The 23,262-nt window shown below is 38.3% G+C and overlaps 1 protein-coding gene across 3 annotated transcripts in view; it reads left to right on the top strand.

Moving 5' to 3' along the window:
- The window catches only part of kctd15 (potassium channel tetramerization domain containing 15), a 32,785-nt gene extending 18,930 nt beyond the window's left edge, over positions 1–13,855 (top strand). For 2 of the 3 annotated variants that reach the window (XM_018092973.2, XM_012960765.3), the window contains exons 4-5: positions 1,779–2,084; positions 11,974–13,855. In XM_018092973.2, coding sequence (XP_017948462.1) covers positions 1,779–2,084; positions 11,974–12,126 — 459 coding nt within the window. In that variant the 3' untranslated portion in view covers positions 12,127–13,855. The remainder of the gene's footprint in view (positions 1–1,778; positions 2,085–11,973) is intronic. The other variant, NM_203908.1, reaches the window with a different exon arrangement.
- Positions 13,856–23,262: the final 9,407 nt, after the last annotated feature.

Raw genomic sequence — 23,262 nt, 5'->3', positions numbered from 1 at the left:
ATGTTAGTTTATATCCCAGTGGACCAGGTACTACAACACTACAGGGCATACCTGCGTTTCTGCTATGCCTTTTATTCTGTGAATGGGTATAAATGTTTTTCATATACTTGTTCTTACTCTGGAACAAATTACACCTCAAAAAAAGGTAAACCCAATTGTACTAATTCTGTTAGTTTCTATGGGAAATTATGAAACTGGTTATTAGTATTGAATAAACCTGCTTTATAAATGCAGATGTTTTGACACTCACAGTGGTCTTTGTCAGTTATTGTATTTATATTTTCTGTATCCAAGGGCCGTCTTCTTAAATTACTGTATGTGTATGGGCACAAGCTCTATTCTAATTTATATATAATTTCTAATTGATACATTGATAATGTCATAACATTGTTTTAATTTCATATGATTGTTCTGTAAATCAGACTTTACATTCATCAATGAATCCTTCATTTGCAGTAATTCTAGCTTTGCTGACCTTTGACATTCTAGCTGTCAGTTTTTGAAGATAATTTTAACTCCTGCTTTCTGTAATGCTTCCCAGAGGTGTAACTGGCTTGTAGGGCATTTTTCTCTGACAGTAAAGTGAAGCACTTCCCACAAAAGCTTAGGTTAAGGTCTGGTAATTGTGCTGGACAGCCCATCAAAGACAGTACTCTGATTCTTTTTTTTTTTTTGGCCAAATAATTTTTACATAGCTTAGAAGTATGCTTTGGATTATTGACCTGTTGCATGAGGAAATTTGCACCAAAAAGTGCTGACCTCAGGGGATGATATGACAGTGTTAAAAACATACTGAATTTTTAGTGATTTTAAACTTTTGAACACTAGCATCTTTATGTTTATATATAGTGAATAATGTATCCCCTATGGTAAAATATAAAGATATTAAAAGTCACCAAGGAGTTCCATGACCATATAAAGGAACAAGGCTGAAGGCCATGTGCTTTTAGAAAGGTCATGGACCTCCAATGATGACTATTAGTACCCTAATATTTTACAACATTTTATTATAATCTTTTAATATACAAGTTCCAGTGAGTCATGTGACAGAAATGTCATCACTAAGGACCAAGTATAACCGATAACATCACCAAGCACCATTTATAAGGATATAATTTAAAGGATATTCAAGGCTTTTGTGTATTATATATATATATATATATATATATATATATATATATATATATATATATATATAAAGAGAGAGAGAAATGTAATTAGAGCAAGTATACTCCTCCTGGTGCTACCAAAGAGTCAACAAGTGTCCATAAAGAAATAGTGTACTGATGGGACTTAAAATATAGAAATGTTAATGTTTATTGAGTCAATGTTCCAGTTCATCCTGGGACCTTTCTGAAGACAAACAAACACTGTTAAAATACTGGGACCACAGCCAAGTGTCTTAGCACAAGTTATTGCACTCTAAGGGCTGTGGTACACAGGGAGATTAGTCGCCCGTGACAAATCTCCCTTGTCGCGGGCGACTAATCTCCCTGAAATGCCATCCCACCGGAGAAAATGTAAATCGCCGGTGGGATGGCATATGCGGCGGCACGATTTCCTGAAATTGCGGGTTTCCTCTAGTCGCTCGCGACAAGGGAGATTTGTCGCGGGCAACTAATCTCCCCGTGTGCCACAGCCCTAACTTATACATTATAGCATGGATGCTATAACACATAGGTTTTAAATGAAGGTATAAATGAATCAGCATTTATTTTGCATTGGAGTAACTCTGATGGTAAAAGTATATGATAACTCACAAATATCTTGGTTTCTAGGAGTTTAATCTGTTGTATGAAGAAGCAAAATATTATCAGCTGCATCCCATGGTCAAAGAACTTGAACGATGGAAACAAGATAAAGAGCACAGAAAGCATTTCCAGCCATGTGACTGTCTGGTTGTTCGAGTGACCCCTGACTTGGGGGAGAGGATTGCTCTAAGCGGAGAAAAGGCTTTAATAGAAGAGATCTTTCCTGAAACTGGAGATGTTATGTGCAACTCTGTGAATGCTGGCTGGAACCAAGATCCAACCCATGTCATTAGGTTTCCACTTAACGGTTACTGCAGATTAAACTCTGTGCAGGTAACGTATATATTTTATGATTTGATGCATACACATTCATTAATTAATATGTAATAAACATTTTCATTTCCTGCTGATTTACAGCATAGTAACAGAGGGAGATTCTGCAAATCTTGAACTGCTTGTTCTAGTCTGAGTAAGAGAACACAGGCTAAGGTCAGGGTAAGGCAACAGGCATTCCACAGGTGGCATTTTCACAGTGAGATTCTCTGAATAAAGATTATATTGCATATAGATGTATAGCAGCAGGCTACATTAGATTAAGTCATTCTAGGTGATCAAGTATGCCATTGTTATCTAGTATGCCATTATACTACTAATTACATAAGAAAACTGGAGGAACAACGTCTTTAAAATGGCAGATTTTTAGTAAAAGTGGCACTGGCATGTAACATGTAACTGGCATGTAATTCTGTGCCAATTAGAATGAAAATCTTTTGACTAATTCCATTCTACAATTACAAATTCTGTTGGTGACATTTTTTACTTAATTACTCAAAGGGCATACAATTAATGAAGATGTAGAAATAAATCTTTTTGGGCTTCAACTATATCTGTTCATATAGCCGTGACATATTTAAACATTATGAACCCTTCATTTTGTCACTGTGCCAGATGAACTTGGCAGATAAAATTGGAGATATTGCTGCTTTTTGATACAGCTGATTTACAGTGTGTGAGCACATTCCATTTTAATGTAAGCATGCCCATCAGTACTGTGAATGTTGTGCATAGATCTGGGTATATGGCAAATAAAATACTGTAGCCTCTTATTATCGTATTAAAAGCCCAACACTGTTTCAGCTATGGTTACTGTCAGGATGTAACTAAAGGAGAAGTAGGCCCTGATATTCCTAAGGGGCTTAGCAGGTATAGGTGACCCAGTGCTACTGACTGATAAGCAGTTAAGTATATCTCTATGAGAAATGTTTTATCCCCAAAGTTTAAGGAAGGTCCAATGATTTGCTGTGGGAGCCAGTAAGTTCTACCTGAGCCAGCCTTGGGATAGGTCAAAGGCAGCACTTACATCAGTGCTGTGAAGCCAGAGGCTAGTATTAAAAATTAATTATTGTCAGGAAGGTAACACTGTGATAACAACATGTTCCTGTACAAATCTGGACCATGTTAGCATCTGTATAACAGTTCTAAACAATATCCACCATCCAGCTAACCGTCAACCTTAGTCTGGTGCATCATTTTAAAGGGCACATGATGTATATAAATGTCTGTGCTAACTAAGCTACCAGTATCACCAAATTATTATGGGTTCTGCAAGAGTCACCCATAAACGTAATAATAAAACCACTGAAGGGGAAGGCAATGGAGACTGTGCAGATGATTTACTAACACAGGTACTAAGTTTATTTACCAAATAAACCAATCAGATATTTGCTTGCATTTGCAAGCAATACTAATTGCTGTTGGCTATTGGTGAAATTTATTGGCTGGCAAATGAACGCCTGTCTATTGTGTTCCATTCAAGGACTGGCACAGCATGTATCATCTATGGTATAGCTTAGATTGCCAGTTTTAGTGCCCTTTGCATACCCTTTGGAGTAGCTTTTATTATTTCAGTCCTTAGATTTCTGAATCTGTTCCATGTGGCTTTCAAGCTATTTGTTTCCTGGTGATTTGCAAATTTGCTGCCTCAGTTTGCTAGTTAATTACCATCAGTATGTGTGACAATCCATATAAAACTGAGGGTATGAATAATAATCAGAATCACATTGGCAGTGTTAAAAGCTATATGAATCCATTTGAGTTTCGCCTTTGCTGTGAAACAGCAGTTTTTGTTAAACTATTTAACATGAGAACCAGTGCCAATGATCCAGCAGAAACTGATCTGGAAGCCACATTACATTGTCTGGTAGCCTGACACATGTTCTTTGTGAAAATTCAAACAACTATTTTTAATGACACTGGCTACCTGGTTCTGAATAGCAGTTTGAAGATGGGCCCCAAAAGAATTATAAAAATGCTATGATTGTTTTTTCTCCTAAAGAAGTCTGATTTGCCTTTGACACAAATTCTTAAGTGCATACCACACCTGTTACTTTCCCAGTTTACTACATGTAAAGCACCCTCTCACCTATATCATTAGAACCTGCACAACATTTCACTTTCACTTTACTGAAATTGTTAATCTCCATGATACCATATGGCAGTGCTGTCCAACTGGCGGCCCGTGACCCCCCTCTGTGTGGCCCCCCACCTATCTGGCTGCTTTGATGGCTTACCTTTGTGTAACCTTCAAATGGTATCAGTACTGAGATTAACTGGCCCCCTGCATTGCTCACACCTCAGATTCAGTCTGTAATCCCACTGTATTGTTTAAACATTTAATCCCCTGTACTGTTCACACCTTTTAGTTTCTGCATTGTTCACCCCCTGCAGTGTTCACACCTCAGGCTCAGGCTGTAATCACCCACATTGTTTACCTGTTCACACCTCAGACAGGAGGAGTGCCAGCATTGTGTCACTATATGTATTAACTGCCCTATGCTGCCTGTATGTATGGCACACACAGGCAGGGTAGGGCAGGCAGAGTATGGCACACACAGGCAGCATAGGGCAGGCAGAGTATGGCACACACAGGCAGCATAGGGCAGGCAGAGTATGGCACACACAGGCAGCATAGGGCAGGGAGGGTATGGCACACACAGGCAGCATAGGGCAGGCAGAGTGCTGCCTGTGTGTGCCATAATCTACCTGCCCTATGCTGCCTGTGTGTGCCATACTCTGCCTGCCCTACCCTGCCTGTGTGTGCCATACTCTGCCTGTCCTATGCTACCTGTGGGTGTCATACTCTGCCTGCCCTATGCTGCCTGTGGGAGGTGAACCTGGCAGGGGTTTATTCTGGGAGTTTGTTAGCAGTTGGATATAGCCATTAAATGGTCCCTAAGGTGTGTAATTATGTGCTGGGGGTTGCTGTGCTATCCACAGGGGAGGAAGAGGCATATAGATTTAAGGTTATGTCTTAGTATGACATAATATAATTCTTTCACATTTGAAAGAAGGCTGATATCCCTGCAGTGAGCACCAACCATTTGGGTTTTTGCTGTGTTGCCACCATTAATGTGGGCATGGTCTTAAAAGCACTTGTGATCTTGTGATGGGTGTGGCTTGAAGTGGGTGTGGTTTAAAAGGGGGAGTGGCCAAACCATCTTTCATTAGCGGCCCTCCACTATGTATGCTAGAGAAATTCCGGCCCTCGGCACCACAGAAGTTGGACAGCGCTGCCATATGGCATACATATTGAGAGTAGCAGTAGGAAACATGCTTCTTTTTTACAGTCCTCCACAACCAGTTGTTGGTCAGCCCAGGGCTGGAACTAGCGTTAGGCAACAGGGCACATGCTTCGGCACAATTAATGGGGGTACAATAAGGGGGGCAGGAAAGCAGTCAACAAGGGAAGGATAGAGCAAGAGACTGAGTGGTGGCAGTAGTGGGGTAAATCTTGTGGTTTGCAGGTAGAGTGATGGTCAGGGAGGTAAGAACTTACAACTATGGAGGAAGTAGACCCCCTGTCTGCCCCCCCACACAATGAGATTTGCTTCCTAGTTATGCCACTATTTAAAAAGATGCCCGGACATTTAGGGGCAGATTTACTAATCCACGAATGGACCAAAAGCGTCCGAACGCGTTTTTTCGTAATGATCGGTATTTTTGCGACTTTTTCGTATGTCCCGCAATTTTTTTGTCGCTTTTGCAACTTTTTCGTATATTTTCAGTGACTTTTTCGTCGCCGTCGCGACGGCGGAGGGCCGCTAATGGAAGCCAGTTTTGACCACTCCCCCATTTTGAACCACACCCAGTTCAAACCACACCCATTTTATCACAATGGTCGCTGCAGGGATATCAACCATCATTCATATGTTAAAGAATTATATTATGTCATATTAAGACACACCCTTAAATCCAAATGCCTCCTCCTCCTTTAGCACAGCAACCCCCAGCATATAATTACACACCTTAGGGACCATTTAATGGCTATTTCCAATTGCTAACAAAATCTCAGAACAAACCCCTGCCAGGTTCACCTCCCACAGGCAGCATAGGGTAGGCAGAGTATGGCACACACAGGCAGCACTCTGCCTGTCCTATGCTGCTTGTGTGTGCCATACTCTGCCTGTCCTATGCTGCCTGTGGGTGCCATCCTCTGCCTGCCCTGCCTGTTTGTGCCATACCCTCCCTGCCCTATGCTGCCTGTGGGTGCCATACCCTCCCTGCCCTATGCTGCCTATGTGCCATACTCTGCCTACCCTATGCTGCCTATACACAGGCAGCATAGTCCAGGCAGTACATACAATGTCTGAGGTGTGAAGAGGTGAACAATGGGGGTGATTACAGCCTGAGGTGTGAACCCTGCAGGGGGTGAACAATGCACAGATTAAAAGGTGTGAATAACATAGGGGATTACATTTTTAAACAATACAGGGGGATTACAGCCTGAATCTGAGGTGATAACCATGCAGGGGACAGTTAATCTCAGTACTGATACCATTTAAAGCTAACACAAAATTAAGACATCAAAGCAGCAAGGCAGGTGGGGGGCCACACACAGGGGGGTTGAGGGCCGCATGCGGCCCGCGGCCCGCCAGTTGGACAGCACTGAGCTAGAAGATAAAATTCCTCAGTTTTAGCATTAGTAGCCAGTACAGAGAGCTCACTTAAAACTATATTAACAAATGTATTACTCTGTGTTGGGCACAAAACTGCACAAAAATCTGAATATATGGTGTCCTTTATAAATAAAAAGGAAAGGCAAAATCTTTATCTATAAGACACACAGGTGAGATTCTATTTGGAGTTCTGTGATCCATAATAGATCCTGTACTGTACTTGCTCATCTTTTTTACCTGCTGCACATTTTTATTTTCTAATATATTTAAAACCATGAGTAAATACGTTGACAATCTATTAAACATTCCTTTTTAGTTTAACATTATGAGCACAATCTAGGTGCATCTACATGAAAGGTACTAACAGGGTTTATTGAAAGGTGTCAGTATCAGTTTAAAAAGTTTTCTAACATTATATAGACCAGTGATCCCCTCACCACCAGCGGCGCAGGGGCAATATGTTGCTCACCAACCCCTTGGATGTTGCTGTCAGGGCCCCCAAACCAGGTAGTTATTTTTTAAATTCCTGACTTGGTGGCAAGTTTTGGTTGAATAAAAACAAGATTTACTACCAAATAAAGCCTCCCGTAAGCTGCATAGCTCCTGCATAGAGGCTGCCTAATAGCCAATCTTAGCCCTTATTTGACTCCTCCATGAACGTTTATGATGCTTGTGTTGCTCTCCAAGTCTTTTTACGTTTGACTTTGGCTCACGAGTAAGAAAAGTTGGGGATCCCTGATATAGACTGTCACTTTTAAGCAGGGCTGTCATCAGAAATCACAGAGCACTGTACAACAATTCAATTTTTATTGAAAAATCCATTCCATTTTTTTTTTAAAATGCCTTGCCTGTGATTTTTCCCTTCAATTTACTATTTCAGAGCTAATGGAGTTAAAGGGAGAAATTGCAGGCAAGGGATTGTTTTTTTGTTTGTTTTTTAAACGGTATGGATTTTAAAATAAATGTAAACCTGGGACCATTAGTTTTCTTGGTTTTTGACTTTACTTCCCCTTTGAACAATGTGCTGTAACTCCCACTACCACATCATTAAGGGAGGCCTTGCAGTGCTGCTTTTACTTGGATTAGCCGACCTTCCTGCTGTCAGTTAGCTGCAGACCTTAGAAGGGAGAGAGCTCTGATGCCTGCATGGTCTTCCCTCTGCACAGGTTTTGGTATTTCTGGGTTTGTTACTGAAGTTTAATTCCCAGTAGAACTGCACAGGGATTGGATAGGTGAAGTTTGAACTTCCCCTCCAGCCTATCCAATCCCCTTGCGGCTTTACTGGGACTTACCTTCACTGACAAACAAGAGAGCAGAAAGCTGTGTAGGTAAAAGAGCACAGACACTGGAGCTCCCACTCTCACTTTCGAAGTCTGCGGCTCACTAACAGCAGGGGGGGGTCCGGCTAATCAAGTAAGCCAGGCCCACCTCAAGACTCAAAACCCACAGGGTCCAGGACAAATGTCCCCCGTGATGGTGGCCCTGCTATTTAGTGACCTGGTGAGGGCTGTTTGGGCCTCTGTGTGCTTTAAATGCCAGGCCTATTTTCTCTTCTGCCTACCCCTAATTCTAGCCCTGCTATTGGTTAATAAGTCTTGTTTTGATTATTTACAAAAAAGTATTGTTTATGCTATTCATCCTTTGTTATTACCTTTGTTGTTACCAATTACCAAAAGGTTAACTTGTAGAAATCTTACACCAATGTGTAGATATGTCTTTTATATGGCAGTAACCTTGTATTCAGATATAGGGGTTGCCATTGTTAATGGAGAAAGTTGTTCGTTGCTCATGAGAACATTTCTGTTTGTGTTTTAACTGCTAGAATGGTACAAACAACAGAAAAGAACATAGGGAACTGGGAGCAGTGTTCTCATGAAAATAATTGAAAATAAACTGGAGTAAAAAAACATTTAGAACAACGATTATATAAACCTAAAGACTTTAGCAGCAACTTTGTACAGCCTATTACTTACACTGTAATTAGAGCATCACATGAACTCATTTACGTTTCAGTATGTATAAAGCATCAGTTTCAAGGTGTAAATGGAATCAAGTCTAATTAACAGGGACGTCAAAGTACATTCCACAAAATAAAAAAATCTAGCTCATGATTTGTTTTCATCCACATGCTGTGAACTCATAGAAACTCAGAAATCACTTCTGGGGTTACCCAAGGTGACTAATAAATGAAAATAAATCATTCATATGAGATTCTCTCATATTGTTAATTTTCTTTGCTTGTACTTAACCAGCTGGGGGGTATAAAGTTTGTTTAAAAACATCATGCTCCCAGGACCTGCTTTTCCCAGAGGAGCATTATAGATATATACCTGGCTAGATCACTAAAATATCATCTTTATCTAAAAAAAAAAGAAAAAAATACATCATTTATTCTATGTTTTAACAGTACCATTCTAATAAATGCAAATTTTTTTCATCAATGCACAGCCTAAAGGACTTTTTAGCAAATGCCCCCCAGCGAGTAAGACTATGTTCCAAAAAACCTGTAAAAAAAAAAAAAAAAACTCTGCCATTTTCTAGAGAATGCAACAATGTATAAATGCATAATTTATGTCTTGCTCATAATTAAATGATGGTGCCTGCGGTGTGGACTTAAAAAAATTGATCTCTGCACTTTTTTATCCTTCAGAAAAGATGTTCTGTAAAAATTGCCTTGAGAATTTTAAACGAGTGCTTCATTTCCTGCTTAGTTCTGCTACTAGTTTTAGTTTAACTTTATATACCTGTTCAGTTGAACCAAACTGGTATGGAAGGCTGACCTCTAAGTGCATCTGTTTAGCTGTTAACACTTTTATTTCCAGCTCTTTCATGTCTGTTAGAAAGAGATTTCTTACTTACTATTACTTACTTACTTATACTTACTATTGCCATTGTCACGGCATTAAAAAATTTCTAATGCCAGCAAAAACATTTGAGATTTCAGATAAAAGCCTGGATCTGTCAGCTAGGCCTAGACTGGGATTCAAAATAGGCCCTGGCATTTCAAGTACACAGAGGCCCAAACAGCCCCTCACAAGTTCACTAAATAGTGACTGTCTATGGTATCTTACAGTGGCCCCTCTGGCATTTCCCAGAATCCACAGATTGCCAGTCTGGGCCTGGTATCAGCTGCACAACATTTTTGCCATGTAATTAAGTGGTGCAGTCCTGTATGTTTACTAAGTTACATAGCATTTAAAATGATCTGAGAATGTAAATTCATCTATAAGAACCCCAAGACAATATACTTAATAGTATTTATTTCCCATTCAGCATTCTTCTGGTGTATCCTATGGGGCTGATTTCTTAACATTCAAATTTTCCACAATTCAAACTTTTTGTGCCAAAACTCTCAGATTCAAATTATGGTTTCTAAAAGTCATATGTTTGAAAAAATTCAACAAACTCTACTGTAAAACGTCAGAATCGAAAATCGTGCGAGTTTGTGTAGATATACATTTTTTTAGAGCTTTTAGACTCATTGTAAAGGATGAGTAGACTGCAAATTTGATGCTTTCTAATTTTTTCAAGTTTTTTTATTCAGTTTTTTTTAATAAATAAACAAATATAAAGTTTCAAATTTAGATTTTTTTTAAAAAAAACTGATAAATAAACATCCCTCTACACATTTGCTATGCCTCACTTGAGGGGACAGAAGACTTGATGTGCATGTGTATTAGTATCTGCATCCTGGGGAGCAAGATGTGCAGTTACAGATTACAGAAAGATGCCCAATAGGTGCACATGTTGGGTAAATAAAGGTGGGTGCTGGGTGTGGAAAGCAGCGAAGAATTATACTCATATTTAATTACTGAGTAGACCCCAAGCTCAAGCAGAGATTTAGTTGTTTAATATCTAGGCATCTTTTGGGCTTTCCTTCCTATCCCTGATATTTTCTTTGCTACAGTTGTTGTAGTGATTTATCAGAATCATAGACACTAATCATACTCTATGACAGATGCGGATGTGACCTTGGGGGATGAATCTGTTTTTTGAAAACATAAGAACTGTAGAAAGGCAGAGTTGTTAGTTTCACTAGTTCTCTTACTATTGCTAAGCTAGTGAAATAAAGGCTACTCTTAAAATATTTATGGCTGCAATATTTCTTGTTATTTCTGAAAGATGTTTGCAGTGCTTTGCATATCCAACAACTGCAGTCTCTGATGGCAATAAATAGGTTAATTAGTACTTGCACAGTTGGAAATCAGGAAGTGTTAAGCAGAACCTAAAAATGATTAAGTATTTAGGGAAAATTATACCCCCCCCTTTAATTGTAATATATATATATATTGAATCATGTTCCCCCTCTTGTAAAATATAAGGATATTTTAATTCACCTAGGAAATTCATATTGGACAATATTATACAGGTCATGGAACTCTGAGGTGACTCATATTTTATGAAAGTGGTGAAATTATTTATTATAATAAACAAGTTTCAGTAAGTCATGTGACAGAAATTACATCACTAAGCACCAATTTCAACTGATGACATCACTAAGGATATAATTGACCGGATATTCATGGCTCTTGTGTATTATATAGCAAATAAAGTACCCCTGTTTCCACTATTGTAATATATAGAGATATTATAAGTCGCCCAAGGCCAAGTACTTTTATACAGGTCATGGAACTCTGAACAGATTTCTAATATCCTTATATTTTACAACAGGGGATACATTATTTATTATAATACACAAGTTTCAGTGAATCATGTTACGTCACTAAGCACTATATATAACTGATCACATCACTATATGATATTGTTTGTAGGATATTCATGGTTCTTGTGTAAGATAGGGATATTACCACTGTGTTCTGTGACCAAGTCAAGAGGCTAAAGGCCTAGTGCATTTATACAGGTCATGGAATTTTATTATAGGCGGTTCATTATTTTTTGTATAATACATGAGTTTCAGTCATGTAACAGAAATGATATCAATAAACACTGATTATAACTGATCACACCAATAAGACTATTACTTAGTATATATTTTAAGGTATATTCATAACATTTGTGTATTATTACTGCATATTTTACCAAAACTTGAACATAGATGCACAAAGAAATGTAGGCTCCAGGCATACATAACCAATGTGCAAACAGGTACCAGTATAATATTTACGTTCATTAATAGAAGAAGCTTGATTGAAAAAACTGGGGAGCTAAGGGAGAGTTAATAGTCCTTGCTTGGCAAAATTACCAGACCTCACCTTCCGTTGTTTTTCTTTTTTTTTTAAATAACCTTATAACACTGTTTTTTTCAGGTACTAGAGAGAATGTTTCAGAAGGGATTTCACGTGGCTGCATCTTGCGGAGGTGGTGTCGACTCCTCTCAGTTTAGTGAATATGTATTGTGCCGTGAGGACAGGAGAATGCAACCAAACACAATGAGGATAAAACAAGAGCCACTTGACTGATGTTAGGCATCACTTTATACCCCTAGAAGTGCGCATTAGTCCTTGGGATGAAACCTTCAGGACCTGCAAACCAGTATTAATGAACTTCATGTGACTACTTGTTGCCAGTTTGTAATATTATAAGACAGACTCATTGACGGGCTCACGCCTCACACTGCAACTTTTGAGAGTACTTAACCAGATTGGTTGACTATGGATATATATATATTCATCTCAACAGCTGTGCTGTAAAGAGAAAAGACCAATCGTGGATTATTATGGACTATTAAAACATCACAGTATTATCAGTGATGACATTTTTTTCCCCATTTTTTTATTTGAAGACCCACTCCCAGTATGCTGCATTGAACAGTTTTCTTATCTCTGTCTGTACGTGATGCTTCAGATAGACTTTTTCCAGTTACATGTTAAATAAAGGATTAAAGACATGGACAAATTCCTATGACATACCCAGCTACAGATCACATGGTCACAACTTTAAGAGTTAAGATGTTAACTGGAAACAACAAATATATTTTGCATATGTGTGCTACATGGAGGGCATTTGGATCCTATCATAATTAGCAACTTTTCCTTGTTCCAAATTCTTCTTATTATTATGCATGGTTAGGAGGGCTGTTGAAAGAGGAATATATAGTGCAGAATCAAGGTTTCCAAACTACTGTGCTATCTAATATATTTAAAACAGAAGACCCAATGGTGTTTCAGTTGTTAAATCAACTTCAAGCTGCTAAATTATTTTGGCAAATCATGTAAAACATTTACGCCCCTCTATATTGGAAGAAAGGCAGACATGAGCATGAGGGATGTTGGTTATAGTCACAATTATGTAATATAGTTTGAGAATGACTATGTTGCCAACAGTCCATGCAGACCTAAGAGATATTATGTTATTGACATTTTCAGGTGGAACTACTGGTGAAGCAGCTTTTTAAACATAGGGTGAATAAAGAAATGAATAAACGTTAATTTAGAGCCTATCAGATTAAATTTGTTCACTTGTTTATGTGATAAACGCTCTAGTGTTACACTCGGGGACAGCCATCATCTGGGATTCCAGCAGTTGCTAAAAACAGCTTTAAGCATCCTCAGCAGGTCTGCTGCAAGCTGGAATTCCGCAACAGCTAAAGTTTGCCTGTTCTTAGTAACACAGCTTTCTCAGCTCTAGATTTATTTCCTTTATATCAGGATTTACAGATGAAGAGACATTTTGCAAAGTTCTGTTTTTAAACATGTTCTGAAGTAACAATTATTTATCCTTGTCCTCTCCCCACCCATATTAATTTATAGCTTTTAATGATGACTTGAACAGACGTATATGGTAAGCTAATGTATATAACAATTGTATGACCAATCTTAGATGCCAAGAATGTTTTTAATGCAATAGTTCTGACGTTGCTTGCAGTAGCAGAATCCTTCAGCCCTGGAAGTTGTATTAGTGTACAAAAGACAATAGATCACCACATGATTAGCATCCAATATTACATTTTAAAAATATTTTGTGCGACAATTTTATACCCACGATGAACAATTTGCTGAATATTGGTGCTGTCATATTGGAGAACATAGCACTGCATTGAATTTGTACATTAAATATATGTAGACTTGTATAATATACATTATTGTAAAAATATTGTCATGTACTTGTGTATACATATTTCTAATATAGTATTCATGCCATAAACATTTCTGTATAGTAAAGAGAAAAAATGGTCAAACAGAAACCTAAAATCTAATTTGCTTTTTTCCATTACCTAACTGATCAGTCACAGCTACTTAATTAGCTCTCTGGAAAAAATGTGTTGTTTTAGAAATATAGGAATGATAACCTTCCCCAAAATGCTGAATGGAGTCTATAGACATGCATTTTCATGTATGCATTTTCGTGTATGCATTTTCGGTGTCAAAGGGATTCTGTACCTTCAGGCATGTACAGAAAACCTATAAGCGTTTTACTTTGCACACAAAGATCTGACCCATTAACATGCCATGCATTTTCATACCTCTTGCTCCTTAGTCTTTAGGAGCAGCACATTTGCAAAAGCTACTCAGCATCTTAACTGTACAGGGGTGACTGTCAATCCTGAATCCTTATAGGTTGAGCTTCTCACAGATAGTAAAGAATCTACCAAATTAATTGTAGGGGTATGCTATAGACCTCCTAATGTAAGCGAAGAGGAGGAGGCCCAGCTCCTGTTGCAAATAGAAAAGGCTGCTAGTTTGGGGCAAGTGATAATAATGGGGGATTTAAATTATCCTGATATTGACTGGAGCCATAGTACTGCCAGGACAGTAAATGGGAACAAGTTTATAAACATGTTGCATGACTACTTTATGTCACAGGTTGTTGAGGAGCCAACCAGGAACCATGCTATATTGGATCTAGTGATCTCTAATGACCCAGAACGTATAGCAAATGTGCAAGTGGTTAATAGTGACCATAATGTTATTTCATTTGATTTTTGGTGCAGGAAACAAATTTACACTGAAGCAACAAAGACAATGAATTTTAGTAAAGCAAATTTTAGATCTTTAAGGGCATTCTGATAAAAACACAGAGCAGAAATGGTTGCCATTTAAAATGATATTAAATCATTACTGTTCTCAATTTATTCCAGTAATTAGAAAAAGTGGAAGTGTTAAGAATCACCCTATGTGGCTTAACTCTGAGGTAAAGAATTTAATAAGGAAAAAAAGGAAAGCTTTTAAGAAATATAAGTCAGAGGGGACAGTAGCTGCGTTTAATGAATATAAACACTATAACAAGTGTTGTAAACCAGCAATCCGGAAGGCAAAGATAGAAAATGAGGAGAGCATTGCGGCAGAGGCCAAGACTAACCCCAAAAAGTTTTTTAAGTATATTAATAGTAAAAAGATGCAGGTTGACGGTGTGGCCCCATTGAGTTATAGTAACAATATGGTTACAGCGGATACAGAAAAGGCAGATGTGCTTAACCAGTTCTTTTCTTCTGTGTATACAGTAGAGGAGCCAGTGGGCCAAGTCCCACCCAATAGCTTCACTGTTGCCTCAGCTCCAGCTACGCAGTGGTTGGCACAGGATATGGTGCTTAAAGGGTTACACAAGATAAATGTGAACAAGGCACCTGGGCCAGATGGAATACACCCTCGGGTACTGAGAGAGCTAGGGGCAGAATTACAGTGGCTCTTGTTTCTGATATTCTCAGACTCGCTTTCATCAGGTATGGTACCTACGGATTGGAAGAAGGCGAATGTCATTCCTATATTTAAAAAAGGAGTAAGATCTCAGCCTGGCAATTATAGGCCTGTAAGTTTGACATCCGTGGTGGGCAAGTTATTTGAAGGCTTGTTAAGGGATCACGTAATAAATTATGTGCAGTAATCAGCATGGCTTTATGAAGGACAGGTCATGTCAGACCAATTTAATTGCTTTTTATGATGAGGTGAGTAAGAAGCTGGACAGTGGGGATGCAGTAGATATAATCTATTTGGATTTTGCCAAAGCATTTGATACCGTTCCCCACAAACGACTGCTTTCTAAACTAAGGTCTATTGGTCTTAGTGAAGTCGTTTGCACATGGATAGAAAACTGGCTAAAGGATCGGGTACAGAGGGTGGTTGTTAATGGTACATTCTCTACTTGGAGTAAGGTTCTCAGTGGGGTCCGGTCCACTTTTGTTTAACTTGTTCATAAATGACTTAGGGGAGGGTATTATAAGTAATATATCAGTGTTTGCAGATGACACAAAACTCTGAAAACCAGTCAGTTCTATCCAGGATGTGGCATCCTTGCAGCAGGATCTTGACCAACTGGCAATCTGAGCGGCTAAGTGGCAGATGAGATTTAATGTGGATAAATGTAAGGTCATGCACCTGGGATGTAAAAATATGCAAGCCACTTATACCCTTTATGGGACTGCACTAGGCAAATCCATAATGGAGAAGGACCTTGGAGTCCTTGTAGATAATAAACTTGGCTGTAGCAAGCAATGCCAGGCAGCAGCTGCAAGGGCAAACAAGGTTTTGAGCTGTATTAATAGGGGTATAGATTCACCGGAGGAGGGTGTTATTTATCCTCTTTACAGAGCACTGGTAAGGCCCCATCTAGAATATGCTGTTCAGTTCTGGTCTCCAGTGCTCAAACGGGACATTATTAAATTAGAGAGAGTCCAGAGAAGGGCAACTAAGCTGGTAAAGGAATTTTATTCCCCTCTGAGGCAAATTTGAGAGGCTTCAGATAGGTTTTTTTGCCTTCCTCTGGATCAACTAGAAGTAAGAAAAAAAACATATTCTATCTTTGTGGAGAGAACATTCAGACTCCAGGTGGTTTGTGCTATAATCAGAATGCAACCAAAAATCCATCATTGCAAGATTGCAGCACTGCATTCTTAATTATTATTCCTTATATCAATCTCTGCCCCAGTATCAAGTAAAAGTTAAGTTCCCTATCACACTCATACAGTACAGTCAGTCGTAAGCCTGCTCCCATCAGGCAAGTACATTACTTTTCCCAGAAACACCAAGCTATAGTTATTTTCACAAGTTCAGTGCTTCTCTCAGCAGAAATTGTCCAAAAAATTACAAAAAAGGCATTTGGACTTGTATAGGGTGTGCTCCTCTCTGTGTACTATATATATATAGTATATATATACATATATATAGGATAAGAATTTAATATGCACAAAAAAATCACTACTGAACCTTTAGCCTGCAAATTTCCATAAATATGCATAAAAAATAGCACCTTACAGTGTGCCTGTAAAATTAAAAGTAGAGCAAAAGAAATGAAGGATAAACAATACATAATAGCAGTACAATATTTCTGTTTTTTTGTAGTTGCCAGGGCTACCACGTCTAGCAACCAGAAATATATGTGACTTTCAAGTTGATCAAAGGCAGAATAGTAATCAAACATTAAAAAAGAGCAAAAAAAACAGTTGCCCCTATTTTATTTAAGGACAGAAGTGTACGAAGCCCTTAGGAGTGTGTACGTGAAACCTAGAGAAGTTCACTGAAGTGTAGGGAGCAGATGGGATCTTCTGGGAAAAAAAATGAAATGTTCCACCTGAGTTGGTTGGACTGGTGACCAGTGTGTTTGTAGCATCATAGCAGACAGAAATATTCTATGATAAATGGATAGACTTGCTTTAAGATCAGTGCTGGAAGACTTGATGCACTATTTTACCAACTATGTCAGAAAAGTGAGAAAGACAAAGTGCCCCCGGTGCTCCTCAGACAAGTTTGCAGTGTTCATACATAGTTTGAAGTCCATTTTTTTTTCCGGCCTATACAACATGCACATGAAAGCTTGTGGGAGCCTCTGGCAGTGTTTGACCTACACTGAGGCTGTTTCTAGGAAAATAGAAGCCTGAGGCACCCCTGACCTATTGTGTGCAATGAGAAAGCCTGGGGCAAATTATTAACATTCACAGGGAGTTTTTCTCAGGTCCAGTTTCTACTTCAAATCTTGTTGTCAGACAAGAGACAAATTCCTTTACAAATTTAACTGACTACTCACTGACTTTATTCTAAATAAACAGGTTGCTCACACAGTAGAAATTCTGAGGTAAAATGCAACTGTTTGTATAAATCCACATATGAAAATGTTATATATATATCCATATGGAAATCATTATATGCCTTATTTATAATTTCAGAGGTCCATATTAAATATTGTGGTGAAAATGAGGATCTACCATAAACTTGTTGTTACAGAGGAGTAGCAACTACTGGTCTCTGCAGTCTGTGGGGAGGGAAAGCTCCTGGCAGCAACCAATCAATACTGGGCATTTGTGGGACATTGGCAGTGACAAATGTATATATGTCCTGTATTGTATGCTACAAGGGACAAGCTTCATAGTTTACTTCCGCATGACATAATTACAGATCATACGTGGCTAATTCTGTCCATATTACATACTATTGTCTCTTTTATCTTAATCTCTCTATCATTTTGCACAACAGTCTTTATTAAACCTACTTTTTAGAAAAGTTTCCCCAAATAGGTTTCCAGACAAGTATAATATAAATGTAACCAGGGTTCACTTGAGCACTAAAAGTCTTTTAAAAGCAATGACAATGTTACTTTAGTGGCCATTACATGGGGTGAAATTAGATTATGGTCAGTTTCAGGTGCAGGAGGGAAAGGTGTCAGTCAGAAATTATCTAGTAATTGGCTTGATATTTCTTTAGCAGCACAGGGGTGATTCCCAAAGCATTTCTTTCTGACATGTCTGCTTTGAACACAGTTTGAAGCTGAGGCTATTCCTGCTTTGTGACCAAGACAGACAAGGTAAAAATGATGAAACAGAAGCCCAGTTTTTATTCCTTTACTTGTGATGGTAGGCTAAATACTTCAAAACGTTGGCAAAACCTGAAAGCCAAAACCCTGATTATCACAAGTATAATTTTGGTGTTGGGACTGGGATCTTTTTTCAGATGCAGTAGCATACAATATGCCAACAGGCAGCAGTACTACAGAGCTTATGAGGGAATGCTAAAAGCTGTAGTTTCATTTGAGGTGAGGGCACAGTAGCCCACTTACTTTAAAAAACAGTTAATTAATACATTTTTCCAGACATATGTATAGTGTTTTAGTAGTGTATTCTCTACACTAAAATAAAGGAAACCAGTAATTCTCAATGCTTCACATTTGTGCAACTGAATCTGAGATACACTATAGTCAGAGGTGAGCAGGAACCTCAATGCTGGAATGACAGTGGATGTCATCTACTTAGATTTTTCTAAAGCATTTGGTACAGTACTACACAGATAGTTAATGATAAAATTGAGGAATATTGGCCTGGAACATAATATTTGTACTTGGATAGAGACATGGCTGAAGGATATATTACAAAGAGTGGTGGTAAATGGATGATGATACTAAAGTGTGCAAAACTATAAGGCCTCACCTTGAGTATGTAGTGCAGTTTTAGGCTCCAGTCCTTGAGAAGGATATTAATGAGCTGGAGAGAGTGCAGAGACTGCAACTAAACTGGTAAAGGGGATGGAAGATTTAAGCTATGAGGTTAGACTGTCAAGGTTGGGGGTCAAGGCGCTTGCGAGGGAACATGATTACTCTGTACAAGTACATTAGAGGGGATTATAGGCTGATAGGGCATCTTCTTTTTTCCCATAAAAACAATCAGCGCACCAGAGCCTTTAGATTGGTGGAACGGAACTTTCATTTGAAGCAGCGTAAGTGATTTTTCATGGTGAGGGCAGTGAGGTTGTGGAATGCCCTTCCTAGTGATGTTGAGATAGCGGATTCTGTTAAGAGGGGCCTGGATGAGTTCTGGAACAAGCATAGTATTGTGATACTAAAATCTAGAGTTAGTATTGATGTTGGTATACTGTATATGGTTTATGTATGTGAGTGTATAGATAGATCAGTATATGTTTGTGTGTGCTGGGTTCACTTGGAAGGGTTGATGGTCTTTTTTCAACTCTATGTAACTATGTAACTAACTATGAGACCTAACAAAAGTGCTTAGTCTTAATTTTCTTCCTTTAACCCAGTGGACTTAGTGAAAGCCCTCTCTTTAATGAAAATGAAAATGAAAGAAATTATTACATTTAAACTTATGTTATTTTTTCATCAGTAGCTCTAGGTAATGTTACCCATCTGTTTTACATGGTAAATGATATTCATATGGGCACAGAGGATTTTATTTATATTTATGAACCAGGCATAAAGGCAAATACAAACTACAATGACTTCTGGGACAAAGACTGAGTGACATTGCTCCCAAACTCATGTGCTTCTTTTATATTGCAACTGGCATCCTTGCAAAGGAACTGGCCCTAGTGCTTTTATGTGAATAAGAACACTCCAGGCCTGACTTTTCTCCCCTGCTGTGCTCCCTACAGGCTGGCCCCCAACCTTACTTTGAAAAGGAATGTCATGCAAGTGAAAATTCAGAAAAACAGATGACAAAATAAACAAATTGAAGCCTGGGGCAATCTCAGTTATTCTTCTGCCAGGGGCAAAATAAGACATGCACCCACTAACCTACACTGACTTGCTGGGCAGATGGTAAGCATAAATACCCCCAGGCAAGGTTTCTGGGCAAACCTCCTTTGGGAACTTGGTGGGGTATTTCTTTTATGTTTGCATATGTCAGTAGCCTTGTCCCCTGCAGGGTTTTGCTGCCTGAGGCAGGCCGTTTGCATACATACATGGCAGGACTGAACTGGCTGTGCTACTTATGATTTAAATGATACAACTGAGAAAATCCTTAACCCTGCCTTAAAAAATACCACATCCTTATTTTCATCAAATAAAGTTTTAAATGTTCAGGTTAGTCTTACCTGTAAACATCCAACTAATTGGTATTGGCCAAATTCAGATGCTGGAATTAAAATCATCCATTCGTACATAGTAAGAGGTAATCCAATGAGTGGGAGCAGCATTGCTATGGTGGCCCACAAGGGACAAAAAAAGATTACCCTTGAACCCTCCAGCTCCTGCAACTTTTCCATGAAAATTCATAAAAAATATAGCACACCACAATATGCCTAGAAAATTCTATAGTTCACTGTTATTTTGTATTGGGAAAAATATCTCCTCAAGTTTCCTGATTTCCTCCACCTTGGCTAACCACTCATATATGTAGGGGGATTGGGCGACTTTCATTTTTTAGGAATCAGTGACTTTGCATATGCCTTGAAAATTCAAAGCAGAAGGAAATAAATCAAATATACAATACATAATAATAACCGTACAATTGTTATGCTTTTTAAGTTGCCAGAGCTACCAAGCCTAGCACCCAGAAATATTACAATAAGAATCAAATGCAAATGTACTTGGCATTGAAGATATACAATTATATTAGGCAACTTTCCTTTAATGTAAAAGAATCAGTATCCTATTTATAAATATATATTAACTTTAATAAAAAAAAATTATAAATAAAGAACTATTAAAGTCCTTCCTATATATAAACATGAAATAATGCAAGAGCATTTTATTTTTTAGCCTTTTAAAATCAAAGCAGGAGTCTGTAAATATGAGTAAATACTAGAAGTGAACTTAATCCCTCACAAGAGCAAGCTGTAAAAATGAAAATAGGATGCTTTTCAAAGTGTAGTAGGGTTTTCAATGGCATTACATAGCACATACATTCAGGCATAAAAGCCCCAAAAAACAATTACAACAAAGCAAGTCATACTGAATAGAAATACGCATTTCTTTTATTCTCCGACCTGTTGTTTTCTTTTACAGGAATGCTTGGCCCAAACTAGTTAAAGCAACTGCTTCAAACCATTCAGTTCTGGCATATTCCTGCATGCTACACCCTCTTGGATGTAATTGCATCCCATTATCCTCAGGCATTCAGGCACACACCCTACCCTGCAGCCAAACATCAGGAAAACTTGATTTGCGCGAGTATTTACAGGTATCTAAAATACCTACACAATTGCAACATATTACGGCAGGCTGTAAGTACATATTATAACAATAGTAAGGCAGGCCCATGCGTCCATGGTATAAGGAACAACCTGCGAATTTAAATGCCTCATTTTATTGGCATTGTGGCTGTTAGTAAACATTTATATAACCAAAAACCTAAACCGGTTTCCAGACACATTGCTTTTGAAAGCAGACTTGGAGTGCTCATGTATCTACTTATTATAAAAGGCAAAACCTCTAGAAAAATATAACCAGGGTTCATTTACTCTTTGGTATGCAGCGCACTTCAAAATTGCTCTTAATTACTCTTGTACACTTAAGTGAAATATTACATTTAATGACTTCTTTTATACACTTTAAAGAAAATGAAACATTCCTTGACTCAGCTACAGAACTACAACTCCCAAAAATCCTGCAATTTTATATAAATAAAATAAGTTTTGTAATGATGACGGTACCATTTTAACATTTTTCAAGCATTACAAAGCATCAATCAAAATGAACGATTTCCTTAAATGTAGGAAACATGGAAGAGCCAAAGAATCACCATTGTGTCATACTCATTATTACATATGTACATTCGATTTAACCAAAAATTTCAGTTGCAAATTCCTTGCTCATTTATTTCCAGAGAATGTTTATAAACAAAGCAAGTTAAGAAACAATGTATAGCAATGTAAATATGCTTTACATGTTATTAGAGGCCTCAGTAGGGTTGTAAGGGTCATTTACAAGCAAGTGGAAGTGCCTTTGCGCTAAAATAAATGCAAATGTTGCACATCTTGACGACATTTATAAACAATGTTTGCATCCAAATGTGCTCTTTGTACTTGACACATAATTGTTTTTATCATACAGTCAAGGACATTTAATTTAAAGAACACTGGCTGCATCTTTTCCTGAAACCCTATTGGATTACTAAACCAATAAATGTCTCATGATTTTCTCTTTGTACTGTACAAGCTAACAAGATTGTTTATTGGTTGTGCAACACTCCCCAATTACTTGGCAGTCGGACACTGGCAATAATTTGGAATTGGGAGGCACAGTGAAAACAGGAATTGCAGCTTCTTATTTTGTACATATCCTAAAAGGGTTCACATCATATTTTCCTTCTAGCTGTTGTGAACTAGGACATCTAGGATAGCGTGGTTGGCTGAGGATTCTAGTATTTGTGGTTTACAACAGCTGGAGAACTAGGATTCTGACATCTCAAAGATGATAACATACGACTGAAAACATAAGATTAAGAACAGTGAAATACCTAAGCAGATATAGTTGAAAATATTACTCTAACTTATATGGTTCCATCTGAAACTATGCATGTACATTATTACAACCTGCTTTCAGCCAACAATGCTATTAGACTACCCCAGCTGTGACTAAGCTTGCTTTCCTGTAAGATTGCCCTACCATTGACCATTGCTGCCTAACCTTGGTTTCTCCTTTTCTCCTCTACCATTGCTGTATTTGCTTTCATATCCTTCACAGATCCTGAAAGTAGACCTTTTATAGGGCCTTTATGGAGACGACTGTACCATTGACCCTTGGCTATCAACAAATACAAACCTAGATCCTGTGTCGCTTCCAACCACCTTCTACTTCTGAAGATGGCACTTCTGCTGCAAAGTGCACTAATGTACATGCTCCTTGGACTGTGTCCATGGGTACAAGAGTCAGTTCCACACTATCATGAATCAATGGCTTTTAATGTTGGGGTGATGATCTACCTTCTCAGAGGAAAA

The sequence above is a fragment of the Xenopus tropicalis genome, chromosome 4 (genome assembly GCF_000004195.4).
Source record: "Xenopus tropicalis strain Nigerian chromosome 4, UCB_Xtro_10.0, whole genome shotgun sequence".
NCBI lineage: Eukaryota > Metazoa > Chordata > Amphibia > Anura > Pipidae > Xenopus > Xenopus tropicalis.
Note: the sequence above shows the minus strand (reverse complement) of the source record. Positions and strands in the feature narration are given on the sequence as shown.